The 21,737-nt window shown below is 39.2% G+C and overlaps 3 protein-coding genes across 3 annotated transcripts; 2 read left to right on the top strand and 1 right to left on the bottom strand.

Moving 5' to 3' along the window:
- Positions 1–5,021: 5,021 nt before the first annotated feature.
- Positions 5,022–8,283, bottom strand: LOC116196747. The gene is made up of 2 exons (XM_031526621.1): positions 7,806–8,283; positions 5,022–6,848 (listed from the first exon to the last, which is right to left on the bottom strand). The coding sequence occupies exons 1-2, from the start codon at positions 7,899–7,901 to the stop codon at positions 5,484–5,486; spliced, it is 1,461 nt and encodes a 486-aa protein (XP_031382481.1). The 5' UTR covers positions 7,902–8,283; the 3' UTR covers positions 5,022–5,483.
- Positions 8,284–13,674: 5,391 nt separating this feature from the next.
- LOC116198213 (sec-independent protein translocase protein TATB, chloroplastic) lies at positions 13,675–16,403 on the top strand. Its single transcript, XM_031528576.1, has 6 exons — positions 13,675–14,000; positions 14,102–14,226; positions 15,332–15,391; positions 15,487–15,640; positions 15,793–15,945; positions 16,032–16,403. Exons 1-6 carry the CDS (start codon positions 13,727–13,729, stop codon positions 16,082–16,084), a joined length of 819 nt encoding a protein of 272 aa, XP_031384436.1. The 5' UTR covers positions 13,675–13,726; the 3' UTR covers positions 16,085–16,403.
- Positions 16,404–17,282: 879 nt separating this feature from the next.
- Positions 17,283–18,439, top strand: LOC116194049. The gene is made up of 2 exons (XM_031522769.1): positions 17,283–17,855; positions 18,170–18,439. Exons 1-2 carry the CDS (start codon positions 17,283–17,285, stop codon positions 18,437–18,439), a joined length of 843 nt encoding a protein of 280 aa, XP_031378629.1.
- Positions 18,440–21,737: the final 3,298 nt, after the last annotated feature.

Here is a 21,737-nt window from a genome sequence, read left to right as displayed (position 1 = left end):
CACGTACTCCTCTCAGCTAGATGAACATAAATGAAATTATTACTTTTATAAAAGTTTATTACGATCATTTCCGTGATTCACGGGATATTTTTATTATTTTTTTCCTTGTATATTGTACACTAATTTAGTATAGTATTATTTCTTCCTATCCCTATGGGATTTACAATCCCTTAACAGTCACTGTACAGTGTATATCTTGCATTCATCTATTCAATAAAAATGTAGCTCATTCAGCTGAATCGAAACTCTTCATGGCATCAGAGCGGTAGGTCTTGTGGCCACCGTCTTCTTCATCCTATCAACAGTTCATCATCACACTCATCCACCATGACCGAGGATAATCAAAATCCGTCTGCCTCAGCATCCATTCCCGCTGCCTTGGTGTTGAATCAGTCCGATAATCCAAGGACACAACTCATATCGTGTCATCTCAATGGACAAAACTACATCACCTGGTCTAATGCGATGCTTATCGCGTTACAAGCTAAAACCAAACTGGGTTTCATCGACGGCACCGTGAAGAAACCCGACGAAAGTGATCCCCTGTACGAGCAGTGGGTGACGTACAACTCCATGCTGGTCATGTGGTTTTTCAACGCAACCATCTTGAAAAGAAAAGGATTTGCAGCCGTCAGTTGCCTATGCACGGGATGCAAAAGCCTTGTGGGACGATTTGAAAAAACGCTACTCTTAAGGCAATGAGACGAGAGTCACTACTACTACTACTACTACAGAGAAGAAGATCTTAGGCGACGCTTGCTTCGCTGCAGTTTTTAAAACAGAGCAGCAAAAGATAAGCATCGGATGCAGTTTTTCCGTGTGATGGCTAAAAGTAACTAGACCGGCGGTTTTTTAGGAACCGCATCATTAGACAAGGTATGAGCTGCGGTTCTCCTCTTCGCAGCCATAAAGCACAGTGTAAAGGGCCTTTTCAGTTTTCCCTCTTAAACCTAAATCGTGCGTCCCCATTCCCTCCCATCAGATTGACGACTTCAAATCTCTTCTTCTCCATTAGTTCTCTTCTTCAGCACTATCTTCAGTTTCTTTGCCCAGCTAACAGCCGATTTTTTCTATGAGGAATTTAAGAATTTTACAGATTCTTTTGTTATTAGAAGGTACCGGTATTGCAGATTTTTCTCCTTTATTTTCCTTGTACAATTGATTTTTTTTTATCTTTAATGTTACAGCTTGCAGTCGCTTGGATCACTAGATGATTTTTCCCTAGCACAATCAAGAATTTAGCAGTTCTTTTTAGGGGTAATTTCATTTACAAGTCTATGCACTTGCTATTTCCCATTTTTCACTCATAACTCATATTATGCTCTCAAATCTAACAGGTCCTTTCTATAATAATGTCATACACCAGTAGTTGGCTCATTTTATTGCAATCGAGAGGTATTAGTATATGAAGGATTCAATTTATCATTTTTTTATAAATTGCCGCACCACGTCTGCCTTAGGCTCATCAATGGTCGATTTGTTGGGTATGTTGTTTACTCTTTTATAATTCCATTGACAAGGTGGCGAGTTATTTTTCTACGTGGTGGTGCCGTGATATTATGATGAAGGTCGGTACTTGTAGTCTGTTTTTCGAAGCAATAATTATTACTTGCTTTCTCATTCTGCTTGGTCCACTTGAAATGTGAGTTAGTTTTTAACTTCTTTTTTTTATTTGTATTTTTTAATGATTATTTGTCCTTTTTAACCCATATTCCTAACGTTCATTTGTCTAATTTGTGGCTAAACGAGACAATGAAGATCTTAAGTTCACAATTACTATTTACTTCCACATTACTTTGCTCAATTATCTCATGTTCTGTTTTCTCTTCCCCCTTTTTCCTTGAAAGCAGGGAGATACTATCAGGTAAAGGGAAAATCAAGGTACATAATCAATCGTTTTGCATCGAATATATCATGAATTAGATAGAGTTACATCATGTTCATCACTTTATATTCGAATATAATTTGAATGGGTCTTTTCTCTTGTTAGTACTAATTATTGGGCTTCCTGTTTGCAGGTCTCTTCTAATGGACTTCAGTGAAGGGACTTCCATTTTTCTAAGTTAGAGATGCTATTGACAAATTTGTCTATTATTTAATTAGATCAAGGAATTTTTTAGGTGTTTTTGATATACTTGATAGATCTCGACTTAATAGTGTAAAATTACTAAATTCGGGAAGTAGATAATTGTATCGATGTATGACTATTCACTCATTTTATTCACAATATTAATAAGAATTTACATTCTGTAGCTTTTATCTTATATATATATTTCTGGCACTTTGGTTTTTCTTTTGTGAAAGCAAGGTATTTGTGGTGTTGTAAAGTTGAAAATCAGAAAGAAAAGGTGGCATAGTTGAGGTTTATCAACCTAAATATTACGAAATATTAATGTTGCATTTGATTTGTAAGTAATATTTTAAAATAAATTTTGATTTTGAAAAAAAATTATATAAATAATTATGTATGGAGCTCACTATTTGACTTTGTATGAGTTACTTTGTTTTGTTATGAAAAAAAATGTAGAAATGAGATCCACCCTTTGATTTTATATGAGTTATTTTATTTTAATTAAAATATGATTTTAAAATCACACTAACAAACCAAACAAAGCATAATATTATGTAAAATCAACCTTGCGTGAACTTCACCTGCAGGTTGGAAACCGCTGTCCAAAACATTCCCCACGGTTGCTTACTCAGCGGTTCCCCAACCGCGGGGAAAGACATGTGCTGCGGTTTTGACCGCAGCAAAGGTCAAAATTAACTGCAAGGAAATATCCAGTGCGTTTGGTTTCAGAGTTAAAGTAATTTTAATTTTGATTGTGAAAAATGATAAATGAGATGAGATTATAAATTTGATTTGGGAAACGTGTATTTTTATTGTGTAGTGTGTTGAGTTAAAGTTAAAATTAAAATTTTTGTGATTTTAACTGGAAAAACAAACAGACCTGTCATCATCTCTATTGTAATGAGTTTATCAAATTAAGAGTGAACTTTATACGCTGCGTCAATAAGAGAGATCCGTCTCCAATTATTATTCCAAGATGAAAGGACTTTGAGACGAGCTCGAGAATTTTCTCAAGGTCCCCGTTTGTAGTTGTGATGCAGGACTCGGTTGGCTGCTGCTTGTGAGAAGGAGAAGGGACATTTGTTCCTCATGGGTCTCAACCTGAAGTGTTCCACCATCCGCTCTAACATTCTGAATCTTAACCTGAGCAAGATCCATGCGACGGTTGCTCAAGATGAGTCATGGTTACAAGAAGTCTGGAGACTGTCTCAGATGCAATGGCCTACCGAATGGATGGAGGGAAGATCGACAACGCAAGGCGACCTTTTTGTGATTATTGTGGTCGCACTGGCACAAGAAATCGACTTGCTACAAACTGAATAGATATCCCAATCAGCAGCAAGGGGGTTATTCCCATCAGCAATTCAATACAAGCAACGGCGGGGGGCCGAAGCCTCGATACAACAGCCCCAGTATAACAAGTTTCTCGATTGGACAAGCCTATGAGTCTGGTCAAAGGCAGCAATGGAATCCAAAGAAGGCTCAGACTAGCAATTCTAAGGGCTCAGCTTCGGTCCAGCAGCGTGCCCAGCCCAGTTCAGCCCATTCTGCACAGGCTTCCAGTTCGAGCTCGTCTCCACTGAGTTCTCTTGAAAGACTTTCCGATGAACAGCTAGAGCATTTGCTCTCCCTAGCCAGGACACACAATCCAAAATCGGAGCCACTTTCCGATAAGGATTTCATATCTATCAATTCTCGGGCCGATTGGATAATTGACTCAGGCGCTTCAAGGCACGTGACGGGAGAAAAGCATCTTCTATTTGATATATGTCATTTGCGCGAAAAATTACCCATAACATAACCGTGTCTAATGGTGTGATTCACGCAACTCAAACCGGAAAAGTGGATTTTGGCAGTGGCATCGTTCTTCATCACGTTTTATTTATGCCCGATTTTAAGTGCTATCTTATTTCCATGGTTCGACTATCCATGGATTATGGTTTCGGTGTCTACTATAACGTTGGTTTATGCCTTATACGGGACCCAATCCAGAGGAAGACTATTAGAGTGGGTGAACTTCAACGCGAGTTTTGGATTCTACATCGTGACGCGGCTTCTTCGATGCGGACATTGCTTGCAGGAACAAATTATGATAGTGAGCTTTTAGCACATGCTACTGGGGCACCCGTCACGGTAGATTAATGCTCAGGGTACCAATATATCGTTAAATAAAACCTGCTTGTGATACTTGCTCTCAGGCTAAACACTCGGGTTCTACCTTTTCAGTTAGTAATAATAAAGCTGACTCTCCATTTGCATTAGTCCATTGTGATACATGGGGCCGAATAAGTCGTCTTCCATTACTGGAGCCAATTACTTTCTCACTATGGTTGATGATTTGTATGGCTTTATTTGATGCAGGCTAAGTCGGAGACTGATCGAGACTTAATCGGTTTTTGTCAATTGGTCAACAACCAATTTGAACGAAATGTTAAGGTCATTCGTAGTGACAATGGATTGGAGTTCTTATATTGAGACTCGCAGGATTACTTCTTTAATCAAGAAATTATCCACCAAACGTCTTGTTTCGAGACACCTCAACAAAATGGCAGGGAGGAACTCTTGAACGTGGCACGCACGGCCCTTAACGTTTCAAGCATCCCTTCCCATTAAATTTTGGAGTGAGCGTGTATTGGCGGCAGCACATCTTATCAATTACACACCCACCTCAATACATTCTGGCAAGTCTCCATACGAAGTCTTATTTGGCAAGGCCCTAATTATAATCATCTTCGTGTTTTCGGTTGTCTATGCTATGCTCGCAAGAATCCAAAAGTCACTGACAAATTTGCACAACGGTCGAGCAAGGGCATCTTTCTCAGGTATCCGTTTGGGAAAAAGGAATGGAAAGTTTATGATCTCGAGCAAGATGAGATGTTTACTTCACCGGATGTACGATTTTACGAAGATCAATTTCCATTCAACTCTTCAAAGTGAATACTCAGGGACGGGCATAATCAGGATGCTTAGGGATTAACAAGCATATGCACATGCACTGTACCGAACAGCATAGGCGGATAGATATCCCATATAATTTGCCATTACAAGGGCATGCCCTTTTTATTGTTGCGACTGACGAATGAATAAACCACAGACGCGATTACTGACACTAGTAGTAGGTGCTATTTTCATATGCTACAGCTGAGTGATACCTGAAAGAATGCCCTATTGATGCCTGCATCTGTACCGAAAAATCATCCCCTCGTCATACTTGGTTGGGAAGATTTGAGGATCGAGAGTCATTTTCGCTCCATATATTATCAGCCATCAGAATCCCAGGAATGGATTGCTGCGTCTACAAGTAATATTATCTTTCAAATTTGCATTCAAGCGGTCAGTGGATTAGTGGATCTAGGTTGCTGCAAGTTCCGGCGGTTGTATATGTTTGAAGGCAAAGACTATTAATCGGATCTCAGCTGATCTCAGGTTGCAGCATTGGGAAGAAAGACCAGCTGTTGCCTGGTTTCATATCCTTACCAGCAACCTTCTCATTGGCCCACCACTCAGAGCTAATGCCAAGCTTCTGGGACGTCCCTCCACTCCTGCTGTCAAAATTGAATTCTTTCGTTGAACCAAGCGTAAGGGAACGCTGCCTCTGAAAGCAAGGTTCCTTCTCCCCATCTCCTGGTGTTTTCCCAGGTTCTCCCTCCACAGTTTTCTCGGAAGAAAGTTCACAGGAACTCTTTGAATCCTCATCTATTCTGCTTCTTTCAGTGGAGCTCTCTGGCAAAGTGTCCTGTGGAAATCTCGACAATGTACCGAATGAATTTGCCGATTTGTTTGCAAGACACCGTGCAACATCTTCACCAGTCAACTCAAATGATACTCTGTGATCTATTACAGTCTCGTCATGCTTGGGCCCATTATTTAAACTAGGGACATATGAAATTGCACCCTTCTGGTTCTCAGCAGGAACAAAGCTATCACGTGATGGAGGGCCCATGCCATCAGGTGTCAAACGTCCAGAACTCAATCTCGATCCTATTCCCATTCCATCTGGCGTCACAGTCCCAGAACCCAGCCTTGAACGAAGTCCCGCACCATCCGGTGTTAGAGATCCTGAACCGAGCCTCGAACCCCATTTCCAAGTGGAGAAATGTTCAAAGCCCAGCAACTTAGGAGCTTCACCCATTCGACACTCAATAACGGGTAGCTTACCAGGGAATGGAGAAGAGGTTCCAGAATTTGATACTACTGAACCCGGTGATATGAGTTGGCCACCCGGGCTTCCTGGATACAATTGATGAGGCTGGAACTCATAATGTGAAAGTGCAAACTTCTGATTAACTCCACTACCTCGTTGTGTGCGCTCCAGGGAAGAGGTAAGCAATTGAGCAAATGGAACTTCTGGGGATGAAGGAGTGGTTAACTGCACAGACTCTGGAGGAGGAGTCAAAGGAGCTGTGGATGGTTCAGTGGTGAAGGTGGAAAACACGGGCGGCGATACCAACTGTGTCTCATAAGCATAAGGTCCAATTGCAAATATAGAGGCAGGGCTACGAGAGTAGGCATTGGCAGACAGAGAGGTGAGAGAGAGTAATCCAGCGGGAGATTGGGTGGCTGATGGAGTTTCAGAGGGGAGGAAAGAGGCAGGAGAGGAGGGAGGCGCGATGAATGGAAGTACAATGGCAGGTGCAGGCACTTGGTTCTCTGCTGCAGGAGCTGCAGTTCCTGGAACAACTGTTTCAGGACCAAGAACAGCATGGCCAATCCGCTTGCCGTTTTTCTGATGTCCGAAACACCAGTACAGGCTCCAGCAGCTTCCCCATCTTCTTTTCTGGATTCAAGTAGAGAATAAAGCCAGTTAAGTGAGAAAAGGCACCAATTTCTGCTTTTACCAAATAACTATTAACATAACCTCAGAACAGTAGGGGATATAAAAGCTATCCCTCAATGTGGTAATTCTAGTTCAGAAATTTCTCAGCATTACGACTGAGTAGAGAAAATTCCAAAAAGAGTTCATCTTAAAGACCCGAACCAGTCTATCGGAGCATTAAAAAAAATAAAAATCAAATCGAATATGCAGGAATTAACGATGAAAAGCAGAATACGGAAAAACACCCGGGATAGATGATGGAGGTGAACCAAATTAAGATGCTGCAGATCATTTAAAGATAGTAAAGCTGTTGCAAGCCACATCAAAAGAGTTCTTCTCCATCTTCATTTCATATTCCAAGTTATAAGCTTAATCAGCAACCTTACTGTCAGACAGTAATTTATTTCATGAAATCAGCGAACCATAAATCGAACAAACAACAGGAGATCTCAATCAGATTTGAGCAGATTTGTCCGACTTCTGCCATACGATTGAGCACGAAAAAATTGAAATGTTGGTTTAGTCAACTTTTTCTTGCTCCTCCTAAAGATCAGACGATTCCAACTTAATCAGCCCATTTCTACTATCTAAAGAGCAGGATAAATTAAAATCTCGTCTGAATCAACTCAAAACAGCTAATCAGATGTAAAAACTATGAACTCTAATAAGCGAAATCCAAAAGAAAACGAAATAATCGATCCAGATCGGTTCTCTCTCAGCTCAAAATCAGATCCTAAGGCCTTACCCAACACCAAAATGGGAAGTACCAGAGCTCAGACGACTGCGTTTTCCTTTCCTCAATCACAACCTCTGAGCCTCAAGTCATAATCAAAACAAGCTCGACAGAGGCCGACACATAGACGTATAAGATAGAATGCACGGGTACAAACAAGCCTGAGCTAGCTCAGGTGGGTGTACCTGTTGAACGGCGGCGGGCTGGACGCGAGCCTCGGCGGTGACGATCGCAGTCGCGGCGGCGTTGACGGTCTCGACGCTGTTGTTCACGCTTCTCATAGCGGGAGATGCTCGAACATCCAAGGGTTTGGAGGCTTCGATCTGGAGAGATTGTTTCAGAGGGGGAATGTAGAGCGCAATGTGTAGACAAAGAGGAAGCAGTGGAAGGTGAAGGCACTCGCGACGCTGGGCTCGGTGACTAATATAATCACAACCCAATAATAATCATCTTCTCTCTCCTCTCTCCTCTCTCCTCTCTCTCTCTTCTTCTTTTCTCTCTCTAGGTTCGGTTCTGCTCAGGTCGTTATCCTCCGATTTCCCACCACTTAGCAATAAATATTTGCCACGTCACCTAGAAGATGACCTGGACCAATTATTCTGATTTTTCTTTTTCTAAATTTAACTATTGACTTCCGTAACCACGAGGGGCGATGCTGCTAATGAATTATGCTCTATGAGGGCGGAAAAAGAGGCCAAAACCCATTGGAAGGCTACGATTTTCAGGACAAGTATATCTCGTGATTCCACCATTATATATATATATATATATATACACACACATATATAGGTCGCTTATTTTATTCAAGTGTTGTCGAGGCTTTTGATAAAGTATATTGGAGATGAACGGGAAAATCGTTGGTTAGTCATCATCCTCGTGATTATGTGTGGTTTGTCACGTTTAATTGCACAGTCGCAAGATTACACGAGATAAATCCTCCGACTCTAATTGGGAGTTGTACGCGAGGCATGATAGGTAACAGTCAATTGATATTTCTCGTGACATGACTGAGCATAGATTGCAAATATATTAGATGATATCAGTAGGCTCTTAGAAAGCATTGGCATATATTTGATTGAAAATCATTCTATTTCTAATAAAAGGAAGTGAGATATATAGACGGTTTTATGTGGGAATTATGAGTTATTGGCAACCTTTCCTCACTTAAGAATTGTTGAAATATTTCGTAAGTACATTGTAGAGCAAGAAAATGGTTGGTTGGTTATCATCCTCGTGATTATGCATGACTATCAGTGAGCTTTTGTCACATTAATTGCGCAGTCGTCGGACTCCGCGAGATTAAACCTCCATCTACAATTAAGAGTTGTACGTAACGAATTGTATGTAACAATCAATTGATATTTCTCGTGACAGAATTGCCCATCAATTGGGAAATATTAGATGACATCAGTAACTCGTAAGATACATTGGCATCTATTTGATAAGAATCAGTCATTCTATTTATGATAAATAAGAATGAGATAGGCAAATTTATGTGGCAATTATCCGTTGTTGGCTACTTTTTTTTTTTTTCTTTCTTTAAGAATTGTTGAGATGCTTGGTGAATTATTTGTACAGTGGCAAAATCATGCGGGTTTGATTGTCCAGCTGTAGTTAGGGGTTATACATTGCGTAGTAGTTAAAAATTAACTGATGTTTCTCGTGACAGAACTGCAATCAATTACGATATATTATATCATATAGGTAGCTCTTACAAAATTTTGGCATCTATTTGATTTAAAAAAATCATTTTTTTTTATAGAAAGAAGTAAGATGGATGGCCTTATGTGGAAATATGAGCTACTTTCCACTTTCCAGTATGGCTAGCAGAAGTCATTAACGTATTAGCAGAAATTAATCATCGGTTGATTGTCTACTTGATCATAACCACATAATATTTTCGTGACTTTGGAACTCATGCATTGTGGATAAATGCCCCGCACCAGGTAAAAATTCGAAACTTACTGAATTAATTATGAGTTGTTATTCGTTCGCACTTTTCTAAATTTGATACGGAGAGCTCATATTCTCATGTACAAACTTGTGAGAAATGGTTTGTGTACGAGAGCTTTTATTGCTGCCTATAAGGATTGTGGGCAGTGATAGTAACAGAGATATAATGAGAAGATATGGAAAGTGAAAGATGTTTTAAGGTTCTTTATTTACCAAAACAAAAAAAGGTTTTTAACTTTTCAGGCCTCTACTTTTTCATTGGTGAACTACCCTCTTAATAATAATGGTAATAACAATCATAATAATGATAAAAATAGTAATAATGACTCATTGCACTTGTTGAATGATCTGTGAGAGGATGAGTAAAAGTCAACGCGACGCTGACTTGGATTAATCATCAAATTTCATTAATTGTATCATTAATTATGTGGCAAATGCTGATAATATACATTCCTGTCGGGCAGGGAAATTGGAATATGACCGTTATTAATGTTTTGTTTATTCATTCTCTCAACAATTTCTACCAGCCTGAATTTTCATTCCTATGATAAGAAGTAGAAGAAGTAAAGAGCACATGATTAATTAATCCTTTGTTTGGATTGGAGGAAAATGGTTCATCGCCCCTCCATTTCCTTTTCCTCCATCCAAACAAGGGTAAGAGTAATTACATAAGAATTGCATGTGGATCTTACTAATATGGGCTTTTACTTATAATATAGTATAGTGATAAGAATCTTATATTTTCCAGGCCAATCAAGAGATATTTCGAATCAAATTAAAACATTTTTTTGGCACGATCATAGGGTATTTTGTGGCTGATACTAATTGTACTCAAATATCAATGGTGATGAGGGACTTATAGTGGATTTTGATATGTTATATTATTAATAATATCAGCTTATACAAAGTATAGTTGGTCAACTATATTATATTTCGTGATAAATTCGTTCTTATTGATATGATAATTTTGTACTAAAAATTTTGTGGTAATTTCATCTAAAAAAATATGTGGAAATTTCTATATAATCTGCAAGATTTTTCCTAGTAGACAAGGAAGAATGAGGATATAAGTAACAGCGTGGTTTTTTTTTTTTCCTTTTATGAAAAGGAATAAAGTGGTTGGTTGCTAGGAAATAATGACTATAGAAAATGATCCATCAAAAAGAAAAAAAAACTATAGAAAATAGGCCAGCTGTTTTCATTTTCTTCATCGTTCGCATCTCATTCCAACGCATGTCTTTTAATAATTGATATCCAAATAATTATTATAATTTTTTTTTCAACATGAAAGGTCAAACACCCAATTGAGTAAAGAAAGATTTTGTGCAAATAATTACCATAGGATTCATCAATAATCAGGCCCGTACGAGTTATCACCTGGGACTGAATTGACAAGATTACCCCTCTGGTGTCGTGCATAACTCCAGGCCTGACTGGTCCCCAATTAAAGAGATTCAAAACAACCAATGGGTAATTATATTTATTTGTTGAATTTTATTTTACCTAAATAATAGTGCCTGACGAATGGCCCTCTTATATTCAGCGTTTACATCTCGTGGAGAAATGTTATCGATAATTTTATCGAACTTGTCTATTTTCTTCCTTTTTTATGTGAAGATTACTAAACTAGACATGACTATAAGGAATTCCGATGATTTAAAATCGATGATTCAGTAACGAACCAGTTTGGAGTGTTGCGTAGCTCAAGCACTTATACTTACTGTCTTAGATGGACGGAGATGCTCGATTCATGAAATTATCAAAGACTAACCCCCACAGCGCGGTCTCAGTCTGCTTTGTTTCTTCTGCGGGCAAAGCAGACTCGAATTTCAGCGGCTCCCGGAGGCTGAAAGAGACGAAGAACATCAAATTACTTTGCGTAAAAAGGTTTACTTTCTTATTAAAAAAGAAAATTACAGAAAGGGGGGAACTTTTGATGGTAAAAAAGTGAGTGCACGTGTGCAGATCCACTTTTAGTGCTAACCCCTCGTGCGTAAGATAGTGACAGCCTCTATCTATCTCTCTCTCTCTCTCTCTCTCTCTCTGGATTTTTCTTGCCCTTTTTATTTACTTTCTCTTTATAATCACACTGCCACTCATTTAACTAAAAAGACATGCACGAGTGCCTCATTCCCCTTTTCTTCCCCTCCCCATTATCATCCCCTTTCTACCAAAGATAATGATATATTCCATCCCCTCTCAGTCGAGTCCAGCCCATTCATTGTCTTCCGATTTCACCCTTTTTTCACCCGTCATCTTACATCGACATATATAATACTTTACATTATGTTTCACTCAGAACTAGAAGACTATGGAAATAAAATCAACGAGTACATGTGACTGAATTAAATTGAACTCTAAAATGGAATTTAATTTAGAAGTGCCTGTTTTGATAAAAAAAAAATGATATTTTCTCTGGTGCAAGTGACATCGTTAAAGCTTTTATATCTTTGAAATAAAAATTAACTACTTCTTTTTTTCAATTCAATCCTTGTATTTTCTTGAACAGATAATTGTCTTTTATTGTGAAATTATACATGAGGATAAAAAAAGAAAAAGAATTCTTTCGACCCTGAATGTAATTTAGTATTAATCCATAAATTGAAAACACTTTGTAATTTAAAAATTATTTATTTATGAAACTTTTCATTACATTTACCTTTTTGTGTAACTTTCACCAGTTATTGGCCCAAAGATGAGAATCATACTCAAGGGGGGAAAAAAGACACTTTATATACATATATATCTAATCTGGGACTGCTCCCCTTAAAAAAAGTAACTCCAAAGGGGCATTGTAAAAGTTTTAATTGAAAGGGAAGAGCACTTTTTTCTTCCCCAATCAACAAAGGCATCATATTAGCCTTTTCCAGTCTTCCTTTTTTATCTTTCATTCAAACCCCTTTGTCCCATTTATTTATTTTTATTATTAATTGTTATCTTCTTTTCTTTTTCTTTTTCTTTGTTTATATAATCGATCCCATGTCATTTTCACTGCATAGTATTAGTTCCCATTTAATGACCGCAATGGGCTGAATGAAAAGCAAAGATTTATGTAATTATTATATGCCAAAAAGCCCGAGAAAGAATTATACCTTATACGTAGGTTATCACTTGAACAGATAGATCACTTACATGATATGAATTATACGAATGAACGAGTAAATGCATCTTGGTCCTTTAATTGATTTATTTAATTTGCTGTATCAGGAACACGTGCGCACGTAGACGTGTTTGAAAACTTTCCGCTTCGGCCCACTAAGACGAGGGACGATGGGAAGGATATACATTAACATTACTATTATAAATTTATTTTTATTTTTTTTAAAAAAAAGACCGCCGGATATGGTGGCTTTGTGTGCGACGGTGTGATCTGGTCCCACAAATACAAAAAAAGCTAACCCAACACACCACATGTTCAAGTAGGTAGTGGTTCATCTGAAATATATATATATATATTTCTTACAAGAATAAGATTTTAATTTAGCCAGGGAAAAAAGAAAAACTATAGATATACACGAGATATATATTCCTTTTACGAAGGGGCACAGCACAGCCACTTCTTGGGCTTTCCTCGGATCGGATCCGCCCCCAATTTAAAGCCTCAATTATGCCAAGTTCTCCCCTACTCCTACTTTTCCACGTACATGTATGTATATTATTCCTTCTTGGTCACAGTATGGCCCTTGTTCAGACCCACTAGTAAGCTGGTATTCGGCTGCTTCGGAGGCATTTTCCTGCTTCAATATTCGCCGAAATGGATCACATCATTAAGCCAATCGACACCAGATACCGACTAAATTCGAATAGATCACGTACCTTGTCGATTGTCGGCTGAGTTCCTGCTGCCACCGTGAAGGAGAAAGAGTTGAGCTAGCTAGCTAGAGCTTCAATTCTTAGTCCTACGCTGGCTGTAAGGGCCTATAAGAAGACGAGAATTGGATTGGGCCGATCTCTTAATAAATGGGCAGGCCCAAGTCGCAGGCCTCTTGTTGGTTTGTCCGAGAGGTTTGTACATACTGTGCAAATGGTAACAGTTTGGGGACCAATTCAGACATAATAAAAAAGGTAGGGGCATAATTGAAATAAAACCGGGAACATCATCCCCAATCGGACGCCGCTGAGCTGATGAGCGAGAGACTCCTTCCCTGTGCAAATGATTACAGTCACGGCCATGGCTTGTGCTGCTGCTGCTTCTTCAACAATGTCAGCTCCCGCCCAGCTCTACTCATCTTACTCGCCCACCAGGAGAGCCGTCTACGCTACATCTCCCTCTTCCTCTTCTTCCTCGTCGTCCTCTGCGATTTCTTGGGGAGTCTCAAAATCTCTTCTTCCCTTGCGGTTCGCTCCGCTCAGTCTCATCCGTTTCTCGCCATGGAGTGGCCTCAAGGCCTTGGGGATCTCACTTGCTGCTACGTCTTCGAGGATAGGTGCTTCTTGCCTTCTTGATTTTGCTCCAATGAAACTATATGTAAAAGTCATTTGTTGTTCGTACTGAAGGATGATGTGGTTTGATGGGATGGTGAAGCAGACAGGAGGAAGAGAAGGCAGAGGAGGATGGTGGTCTATGCGTCTCTGTTCGGGGTTGGAGCTCCCGAAGCTTTGGTGATTGGGGTGGTGGCTCTTTTGGTTTTTGGTCCCAAAGGTCTCGCTGAGGTCAGTTTTGCTGTATTTGTTTGTAGTCCTTTTAACTGGACTGTTCGCTGTTTCCACTTGGTATCTATTTGTAGTTGAATGCGATCCTAAATTGATGATCTTAGAGCTAGAATCAGGGACATGGGGCCCAGGATTTGGTTGGTGTTGAAGAATTAGTTAATGGGAATTTGGCTGCTAATTGAGGTGATTGGCACAAAAACTGAGCTGGAACAAAGAATCTTCATTGTTTGGGTTTGGGGAAACTGAGAAGGGATTTTTTTTTTTTTAATTTTTAAGACCAGCTTTCATATTGATTGAGTTCTAGTGTGGTGGTGACTTGGAAAGTGATATACCATAGCATCTTTGTGATGATTTTTAAAGGTTTTGTCGTTTGCTTCTCTGACTAGAGATTCTGCTTACATAAAGCTTAATCGCAAGGAATGAGTATTCATGCATATTATTTTTGCCATATCTTTTCACTGTCTGAATCTGAGCAAGCTGCGCAAGTTCTTCCATGCGTCGGTGATCTCAGCCCTAAAGTCAAATCCTCGTTCCTGTACTTGAATTGCCGAGTCTTAAACCTCCACAGGTTGGTGTAGAGGTGTGACCACAAGTTGCGGTCCTTCCATTTTATCTTGTTAAAGCCAGTTCAGCTCTCTTCAAGGGCATCATGAAGAGGCCTAGTCTTAGCTTCTGTTTCTTCTCTGATTGTACTTGCAGCTTTGTTTTTCACATCCATATTGATGCAGAATGGGAGATGATGGTTATGTTTTTGTTTGGTTGGATTGCAACTCTTCCATCTTGGCTCTACCTCATCATTCTTTCTCAATAGAAGATGATTGCTGCCTTGCGCCTCATTTTGTGTTTTGCCCTGTAACTTGTGCTGTGCTGTTGTCAAATCTTGACAAAACCATAGGTTAAATTTGTTAATTCGGAAGCTTCATCATTTTATAGGTTCTTACTAGCTCTCAATTTTATGGCATTGCAACTTTTTAAACAGCTGCAAGTATTATCTACGTATTGGCGGTGCTTCATTTCAAATGAAGCTAGGACTCTCTTTATGTTCTGCTTGATTAGCCTGAAGTACATGGATCTCTCATTGTCACCTTCAGTAAACTAAATGCAGGTAGCCCGGAACCTGGGGAAGACTCTGCGAGCATTCCAACCCACCATTAGGGAGCTTCAGGTAGGCAAATGGAGCTCTTCATTTGTAATAATAGCATTCATTTTCCAGTCTAGGATGCTTCAAATAATTAAAACCTTTCTATGTCACTTCCCTAGGAAGTGTCGAGGGAATTCAAGAGCACCCTTGAACGAGAGATTGGTCTTGACGACATCCCCAAGCAGAATATGTACGACCCCAGTCAGACTGGCTCCACATCATCTTCTTCGACCATTGCCCGTGATGAGCAACCTCAATCTGCTGTTGACCCCAGTGAGTATTATTCATCAATACGACTGCTTGTTACTTTACAATATTTATGGACCTTTTCAATAGCAATCTTTGGGAATTATGTGGTAGTTGTCCAGTTATCCAAGTTGTTATCCAAGTCTGTAGAAGATAGTATGATAACTCTGTTCTTGCAGATGGGGCTCCATCCTCTGGTCAAGCATACTCGAGCGAGGAGTATTTGAAGATTACAGAAGAGCAGTTGAAATTAGCCCAGCAACAGCAACAGCAAAACTCTCAGACATCATTATCGGGGGAAAACCTGCCTGGATCTCAAAGTAAACCTCAAGGTACCAAGGCCTTTTCCCGCTCTCCCTCTCCCCCTCTATCTGTCCTTTCTAAAATCTAATAAATAGGTTTCTATCTGCCGTTTCAGTCGAAGAAACAGCAGCAACACCTCCTCCTCCAAAGTCCGAAAGCGGAACTTGAGAGACCTCTGCATACAAATGGTAATTATGCAGCATATCAATCTTCCTTCAGCTAAATATGCAGGAGAAGAAGAGAGATGGAATCGGGTTTCATGTTGCTCACAATCGGTGTACAACCTGAACGTTGTTTGAATCACAACATAGAGGATAGCCTTAGCATACGAGTTCTAGACCACTTAAGTGCGTAGATAGTTCCTATTTTTCGTGTAGATTATTGGTTCCCCTCTAAATGAAATGATGATCAACAAGTTGTAATCTTACTGCTATTCTGAAATATCGTTGACATTGTTTCGTCTAATACTAACCTCATCGTTTGAAAATTGTACACATGCGAGAGGAATTGAGGCCTTCTTAAATGTCTACCCAAAAAAAAAGAAGAGAAATCTCAAATTCTATAATTATAGCTGGGCTGGTTTCTAAATAGGAATTTTGGGCCCAGAGTCGGGCCCAGAAGAAAGTTTCACGTACATTTGGGTTTAGCTGTAACTATAGTAGTTCATTAAATATGGCCCATTATGAGGAAACTCACTGACATCTTACTTCTGTGAAAAACTCATGAACATCTTACTTCAGCAAAATTATTCACTTCAAAATCTCCATAAAATATTCATGACGAGTTATATGGAATTGGTTAATAGCACAAACCTAACCAAATTCCCCGCTGGCTGGGAAAAAATTTGAGATAAGACTGAATAATCAATAGAGAATTATCTCTTTCTACAAGATCTGCAGTTAATATTCAAATGCCATATCATAAATATTCATATCTAAGTTCTAAGTCAAATTATAATACGTTAGAGCTTGCACCCGCGCTATGCGCGACCGATAAACTAATTGAGATTGTATTAAAAGCGATCAAGAAAAAAGAAAAATTTAATTAAAATGAAAGGAAATATATATTAAAATAAAAAAAGATCAAGAGTGAAGGATAAGAAAGGCAGAAGTGAGACAGGTGGCGTAAGAAGAGAGAGAAATGTAGTTAATCCTGAAATTACAATTTTACCCAATATTGTTTTATATTTTCACGCCATCCGTGGAAGGACAATTTAGTTAATTCACTAAAAATAGGACACTAAACGCTTGCAATATATAGTAGTATAGATCACTTGATCACGATATATAATATAGCAGTGATAGACTGAAATCTACGAAGAAATATCCTGAGGGGTTTCTGAATTTCATTCATAGAAGGATCATTCATGGCTGCTCAAGGGAGGGACTGGACGTCCCTTCCAAGGGATATATGTTCATGTATTCTGCAGAAATTTCTGACGTTCAATGAGTATCCGCTGTTCGGTAGAGTGTGCAAGGCGTGGTCCCTCGCTGTCAAGGATCAGAAGGGGTGGCGAGAACTATTGGATACTCATGTCCTGTTGCTGATAGTTCCGTCCAGGGATGGCCACACGAATAGGTGCAGCCTGTACACTGTCGTCAATAACAAATTCTGCGACCTTCAGATATCGCTACGGCATGCTGGGAGATGTTGTGGCTCTAGCCACGGGAGGCTGGCAACTTTTGGACCGGACATGGTCATAACTCTTAGGAACCCATTCTCTGGTTGTCGCATTAGCCTCCCTCGAATTTTCGTCTCCCCTCCATACTATCTAACACGACCAAACTTTCGTTTTCTTGACCATTCCGGTTGGACAAGCAAAGTCATACTGTGTGAGGATCCCAGTGATTCATCACCAAAAAACTGCATAGTCGGAGATCTTTATGAAAGGTTCGGGTGGCTGGCCTTTATGAGGCTATCTGATGAAGGCTGGACTGACGTTGATCCAAGGCTCACTTTTATGTTTTATGATATTATCTTCTATGATGGCTTTATATATGCAATTGAAGACCGGGGAAAGCTTATAAGGATCGACTAGAGCACCGGCTCATCTGTCGACGAAGAGGAAGGAGAAGTCATCGTTCCAGAATCTTTCAGAGAGTGAGCATATAGGGCGTATATAGTTAAATCATGCCAAGGGGACATGCTCATGGTCCGTAGATTTGTGGAGCATGAACGGCGGGATAAAGTGGACCTGTTCTTCACAGACAGATTTTTTATGTTTTCAAATTGGTTTGGTTACTTCCGGTGAAGGTTCAAGGTGGGGTGGAGATGAAGAATCTGAACGATGAGGTCATCTTCCTCGGGGATAACCACTCCGTGCCCTTTAAATGCTCGGATATTCCCGGCTGCAAGCCTGATCGTATATACTTCACTGATGAGTGCTTTGAAGATGGACGTTACGATATGCAAGGCCCTACTGATATAGGCGTCCCCAATGTCGAGGAAGGAAGAATCGAGACAACTTATACTCGAGACGCGGCCGTCGCCTCCTATTTTCCTCATTCCGAAATTGGATGGTAGGCTTTTCGTGAAAAAGAAGTGATGTTTAGCGTCTTTTTAATTTCTTCATTTAGTAACGGTGATGTTTACTTTATTTATAGGCTTGAAAAAGTTATGTATGATCGCATTTTCTTATCGCAAATTAATAATAAGTTAGCTTAATAACATTAGTTGATTCGGTTGATTTGACATTTATTTTCTTTAAATAAAATTTCAAATTCGAATCTTAGTAATGGAGAAAATTTGTAATTGGAAGATCTTTACTTTAACGGACCGATTTGGTTAGAACTGAATTAGTGGAGATTCGTTGTGCATACAAAAAAAAAATCACTAGCTTTGGTTTATTTTTCGATCACATATATTCAAAGCCCCTCTCTCCTTCTATTCCGTTCATCTCTCCTTCCTTTCTAAAATCTAATAAAAGTATCTCATATGTTGTCGTTTCACTCGAAGAAACCGCAGCAGCTCATCCCTCCAAACTCCAAAAGCGGAACTTGAGATGCCTCCGCATATAAATGGCAATTATGCAGCGCATATCATATTAATCTCTCGTAAGCTGATCGATTATATGCGGCAAAAGAGGAGAAGAGGAATCGGTTTCGCCTTGCTCAGACAGTAAGTACCACAAACATGTATATTGGGGATAGCTTTTAGCATACGAGTTTTAGATCACTTATACGTGCATTATGCGTGTAAAAAGTCATGACTTTTATGTAATACAAATGAATCGTCCATTGACTAGAAACAAGGTAACAATCAACACTCCCCATCTAATAGTAAAAACCAATTCATCACTAAGTTATATTTCACTCCATAAATGGTTGATGTGAACCCTCTCCATCAAAACTAGAACCGTCAAGCCCAAGAAAACCACGAATGTGGGGCTTCTTTGATGTGAATGGCCGGTGCAATGAATGCTACCAAAGGTTCGCCTATCATGGGCGAATGTTATAACATCAAGCAGAAATCCGCAAGAACTGTAAATTTAAATGTTATCACCTTAATTGTAAGCGTTTATTAGCACTAAAAAGGAACTCTGAGAGCACTACAAGAGAAGGCATTAGAAATATATGAGAGACCCGATAAGAAGACTTTAAGAGGATTGTTCTTCCCTTTTTTTTTTTTAAATTGCATAAGAATATCGTGCATGAGATATTGAGATGCCTCTGAATAAAATAGCACAATTTTATCTTTTTATATTTTGAGTGCAACGGCTCAGTTTTCTCTTGGATACATACATATACATACATATATATATATATATATATATATATGCTTCTAGGTGCTCTTCTATTTTATGGCCTAAAGGGAATAGAGTAATTAATTTAGCTGAACTGTGGTATGTGACTTTACATTGATTTTATGGTATAAAAGGATAATACGAGGAAGACATAATGATATTTGTGTTACCCATAAATAACTAGAAAATAAGAATTATGTCCCCTCATTTGTTACGTACGGTTCACCGGTCCACCCATTGGACTAACAATTTCAGGAGGGGGTTTAGCGTTTCCCTTTTTGTTTTTGGCCATGTCTTTCTCATATCTTTAAATATGCTGTTACTTAGTGAAAAAAAATTGCAATGATTATCACTTAACTAAAAAGAAAATAAAATATTGCAGTTAATTTGCTAAGCATGTACCGTTCGATTATTCACCCAAAAAAGAATACCGTTCGATGTTTCTGCCCAATAACATTAAAAAAAAATACATAATCGAGACATGGTGGCCCTGCGACATCTCCAAATATTACAAGAGAGGGTACAGCGTTAACAAAATGTTGGACAGTCAATGCGCAAACATGTTTCTCTCGTGATACAAATGCTCCGGTACAACCGACCGGTAATGATGACATAATGAACGAATGTCTCTTATCAACGCCTCGCTCCCACCTGCTTGGTCTCGGTTCGAGCGAAGGAGATGGCAAATCACCTCAGAGTCTGCTTTAAGTATCAATTTCCTTACTCCAATATCACACCTCAATTCGAGTCCCATCTTTACCGCCAAAACTCGGCTACAATAGAAAAGGTTATGTTGATATTTTGGGCAAACCCTACCATCCATCTACCATACTCATTACACCAGCCACGGCAAGGACTCTGCCATCCCACATTTTTCCACTCCCGCGATACCCGTGCACTTTTAATAAGATAAATCTTACACAAATTTGAATTCAGGATTTTCAGTTGCATTTTTAAAGTCATGATGTATCTTGTGTTTGATACTATCGGTTCTTCCATATATATATATATATATATATGTAAAAGATAAGATAAGATATGGATGTTCTATTTTATATTGACATCTGTTTTTTCTTTTTCTTTTTTTGGTAGAACACCCTTGTTTTTTTTTTTGGGGGGGGTTAATCATCCGTGTTTATTTAGATATTACTTTTATCCGTGCAATTTTGTTATATCAATTATTATCTGACATTCATTGGTGAAAAAGAAAACCAAGCCACGTGAAATATGGTGCAACACAAGTTAAAGAAAAATAACAAACGTAGATTAATTGGTTGTTCAAAACTTATTCCTCTCAAATAACTTTTCATGTTCAAATCTTGTGAAATGAGAAAATCTAAAATTGATCAGAGATTTTTATCCTTAGTTGGCCGCTCCAATTTGAACTAGTGGAGTTCATTGGCTTCCAGTATCAGGCGGTGGATACTTAGGGAAAAAAAAAGGGGAAGAATAGTAGATATAGAACCTGATTACAATATTTTGAAAACAATCAAAAGATAAACTGAAATTAATCCATAGGCAACATCTCCTAAATAAAATATCTGCAGCTGAACTATGTGAAGCAGGCGTCATAAAAATGTTTTTGAAGTAGGCTAGAGACTGGACGAATGCTCACATTCTGAAGAAATATTGTTTCCATCAATTCTACATCGTTCATGGCTTTGGGTTCTAAAGAAAGGGACTGGACATCGCTTCCGAATGACATGCTTTCGTGTTTATTAGAGAAATTTCAAACCATCGACGGGTATCTGTTATTTGGTAGAGTATGTATGGACTGGTGCCTTGCTGTCAAGGATCAGAAGAGGTGGCGAGAATTTTTATCGAACACATACCGTTGCTGATGGTTCATCCAGGGACGGCCTGACGAATAGGCGCAGCTTGTACAGTGTTGTAGATAAAACATTCTGTGACCTTCAGGTATCGCTGCAGTATGATAGGAGATGTTGCGGCTCTAGCCATGGGTGGACCGGACATGGTCATAACACTCAGGACCCATTCTCCGGTCGATGCATCTACCTCTCTCGAATTTTCGCTCCCCTCCCCATGATCTCACCAAGGCCATTCCTCACCTCGACGACT

This window comes from Punica granatum, chromosome 2 (genome assembly GCF_007655135.1).
Source record: "Punica granatum isolate Tunisia-2019 chromosome 2, ASM765513v2, whole genome shotgun sequence".
NCBI classification, from domain to species: domain Eukaryota; kingdom Viridiplantae; phylum Streptophyta; class Magnoliopsida; order Myrtales; family Lythraceae; genus Punica; species Punica granatum.
Note: the sequence above shows the minus strand (reverse complement) of the source record. Positions and strands in the feature narration are given on the sequence as shown.

Bases quoted from the DNA above. Each gene is read 5' to 3' on its own strand.
- LOC116196747 (XM_031526621.1), bottom strand. From the start codon at position 7,901: ATGAGAAGCGTGAACAACAGCGTCGAGACCGTCAACGCCGCCGCGACT. The intron at 6,849-7,805 runs GTACACCCACCT...ACTTGAATCCAG, and splicing joins AGCCCGCCGCCGTTCAACAG to AAAAGAAGATGGGGAAGCTG.
- LOC116194049 (XM_031522769.1), top strand. From the start codon at position 17,283: ATGGCTGCTCAAGGGAGGGACTGGACGTCCCTTCCAAGGGATATATGT. The intron at 17,856-18,169 runs GTTGATCCAAGG...CTTCCGGTGAAG, and splicing joins CTGATGAAGGCTGGACTGAC to GTTCAAGGTGGGGTGGAGAT.
- LOC116198213 (XM_031528576.1), top strand. From the start codon at position 13,727: ATGATTACAGTCACGGCCATGGCTTGTGCTGCTGCTGCTTCTTCAACA. The intron at 14,227-15,331 runs GTCAGTTTTGCT...AACTAAATGCAG, and splicing joins GTCCCAAAGGTCTCGCTGAG to GTAGCCCGGAACCTGGGGAA. The intron at 15,641-15,792 runs GTGAGTATTATT...CTGTTCTTGCAG, and splicing joins TCAATCTGCTGTTGACCCCA to ATGGGGCTCCATCCTCTGGT.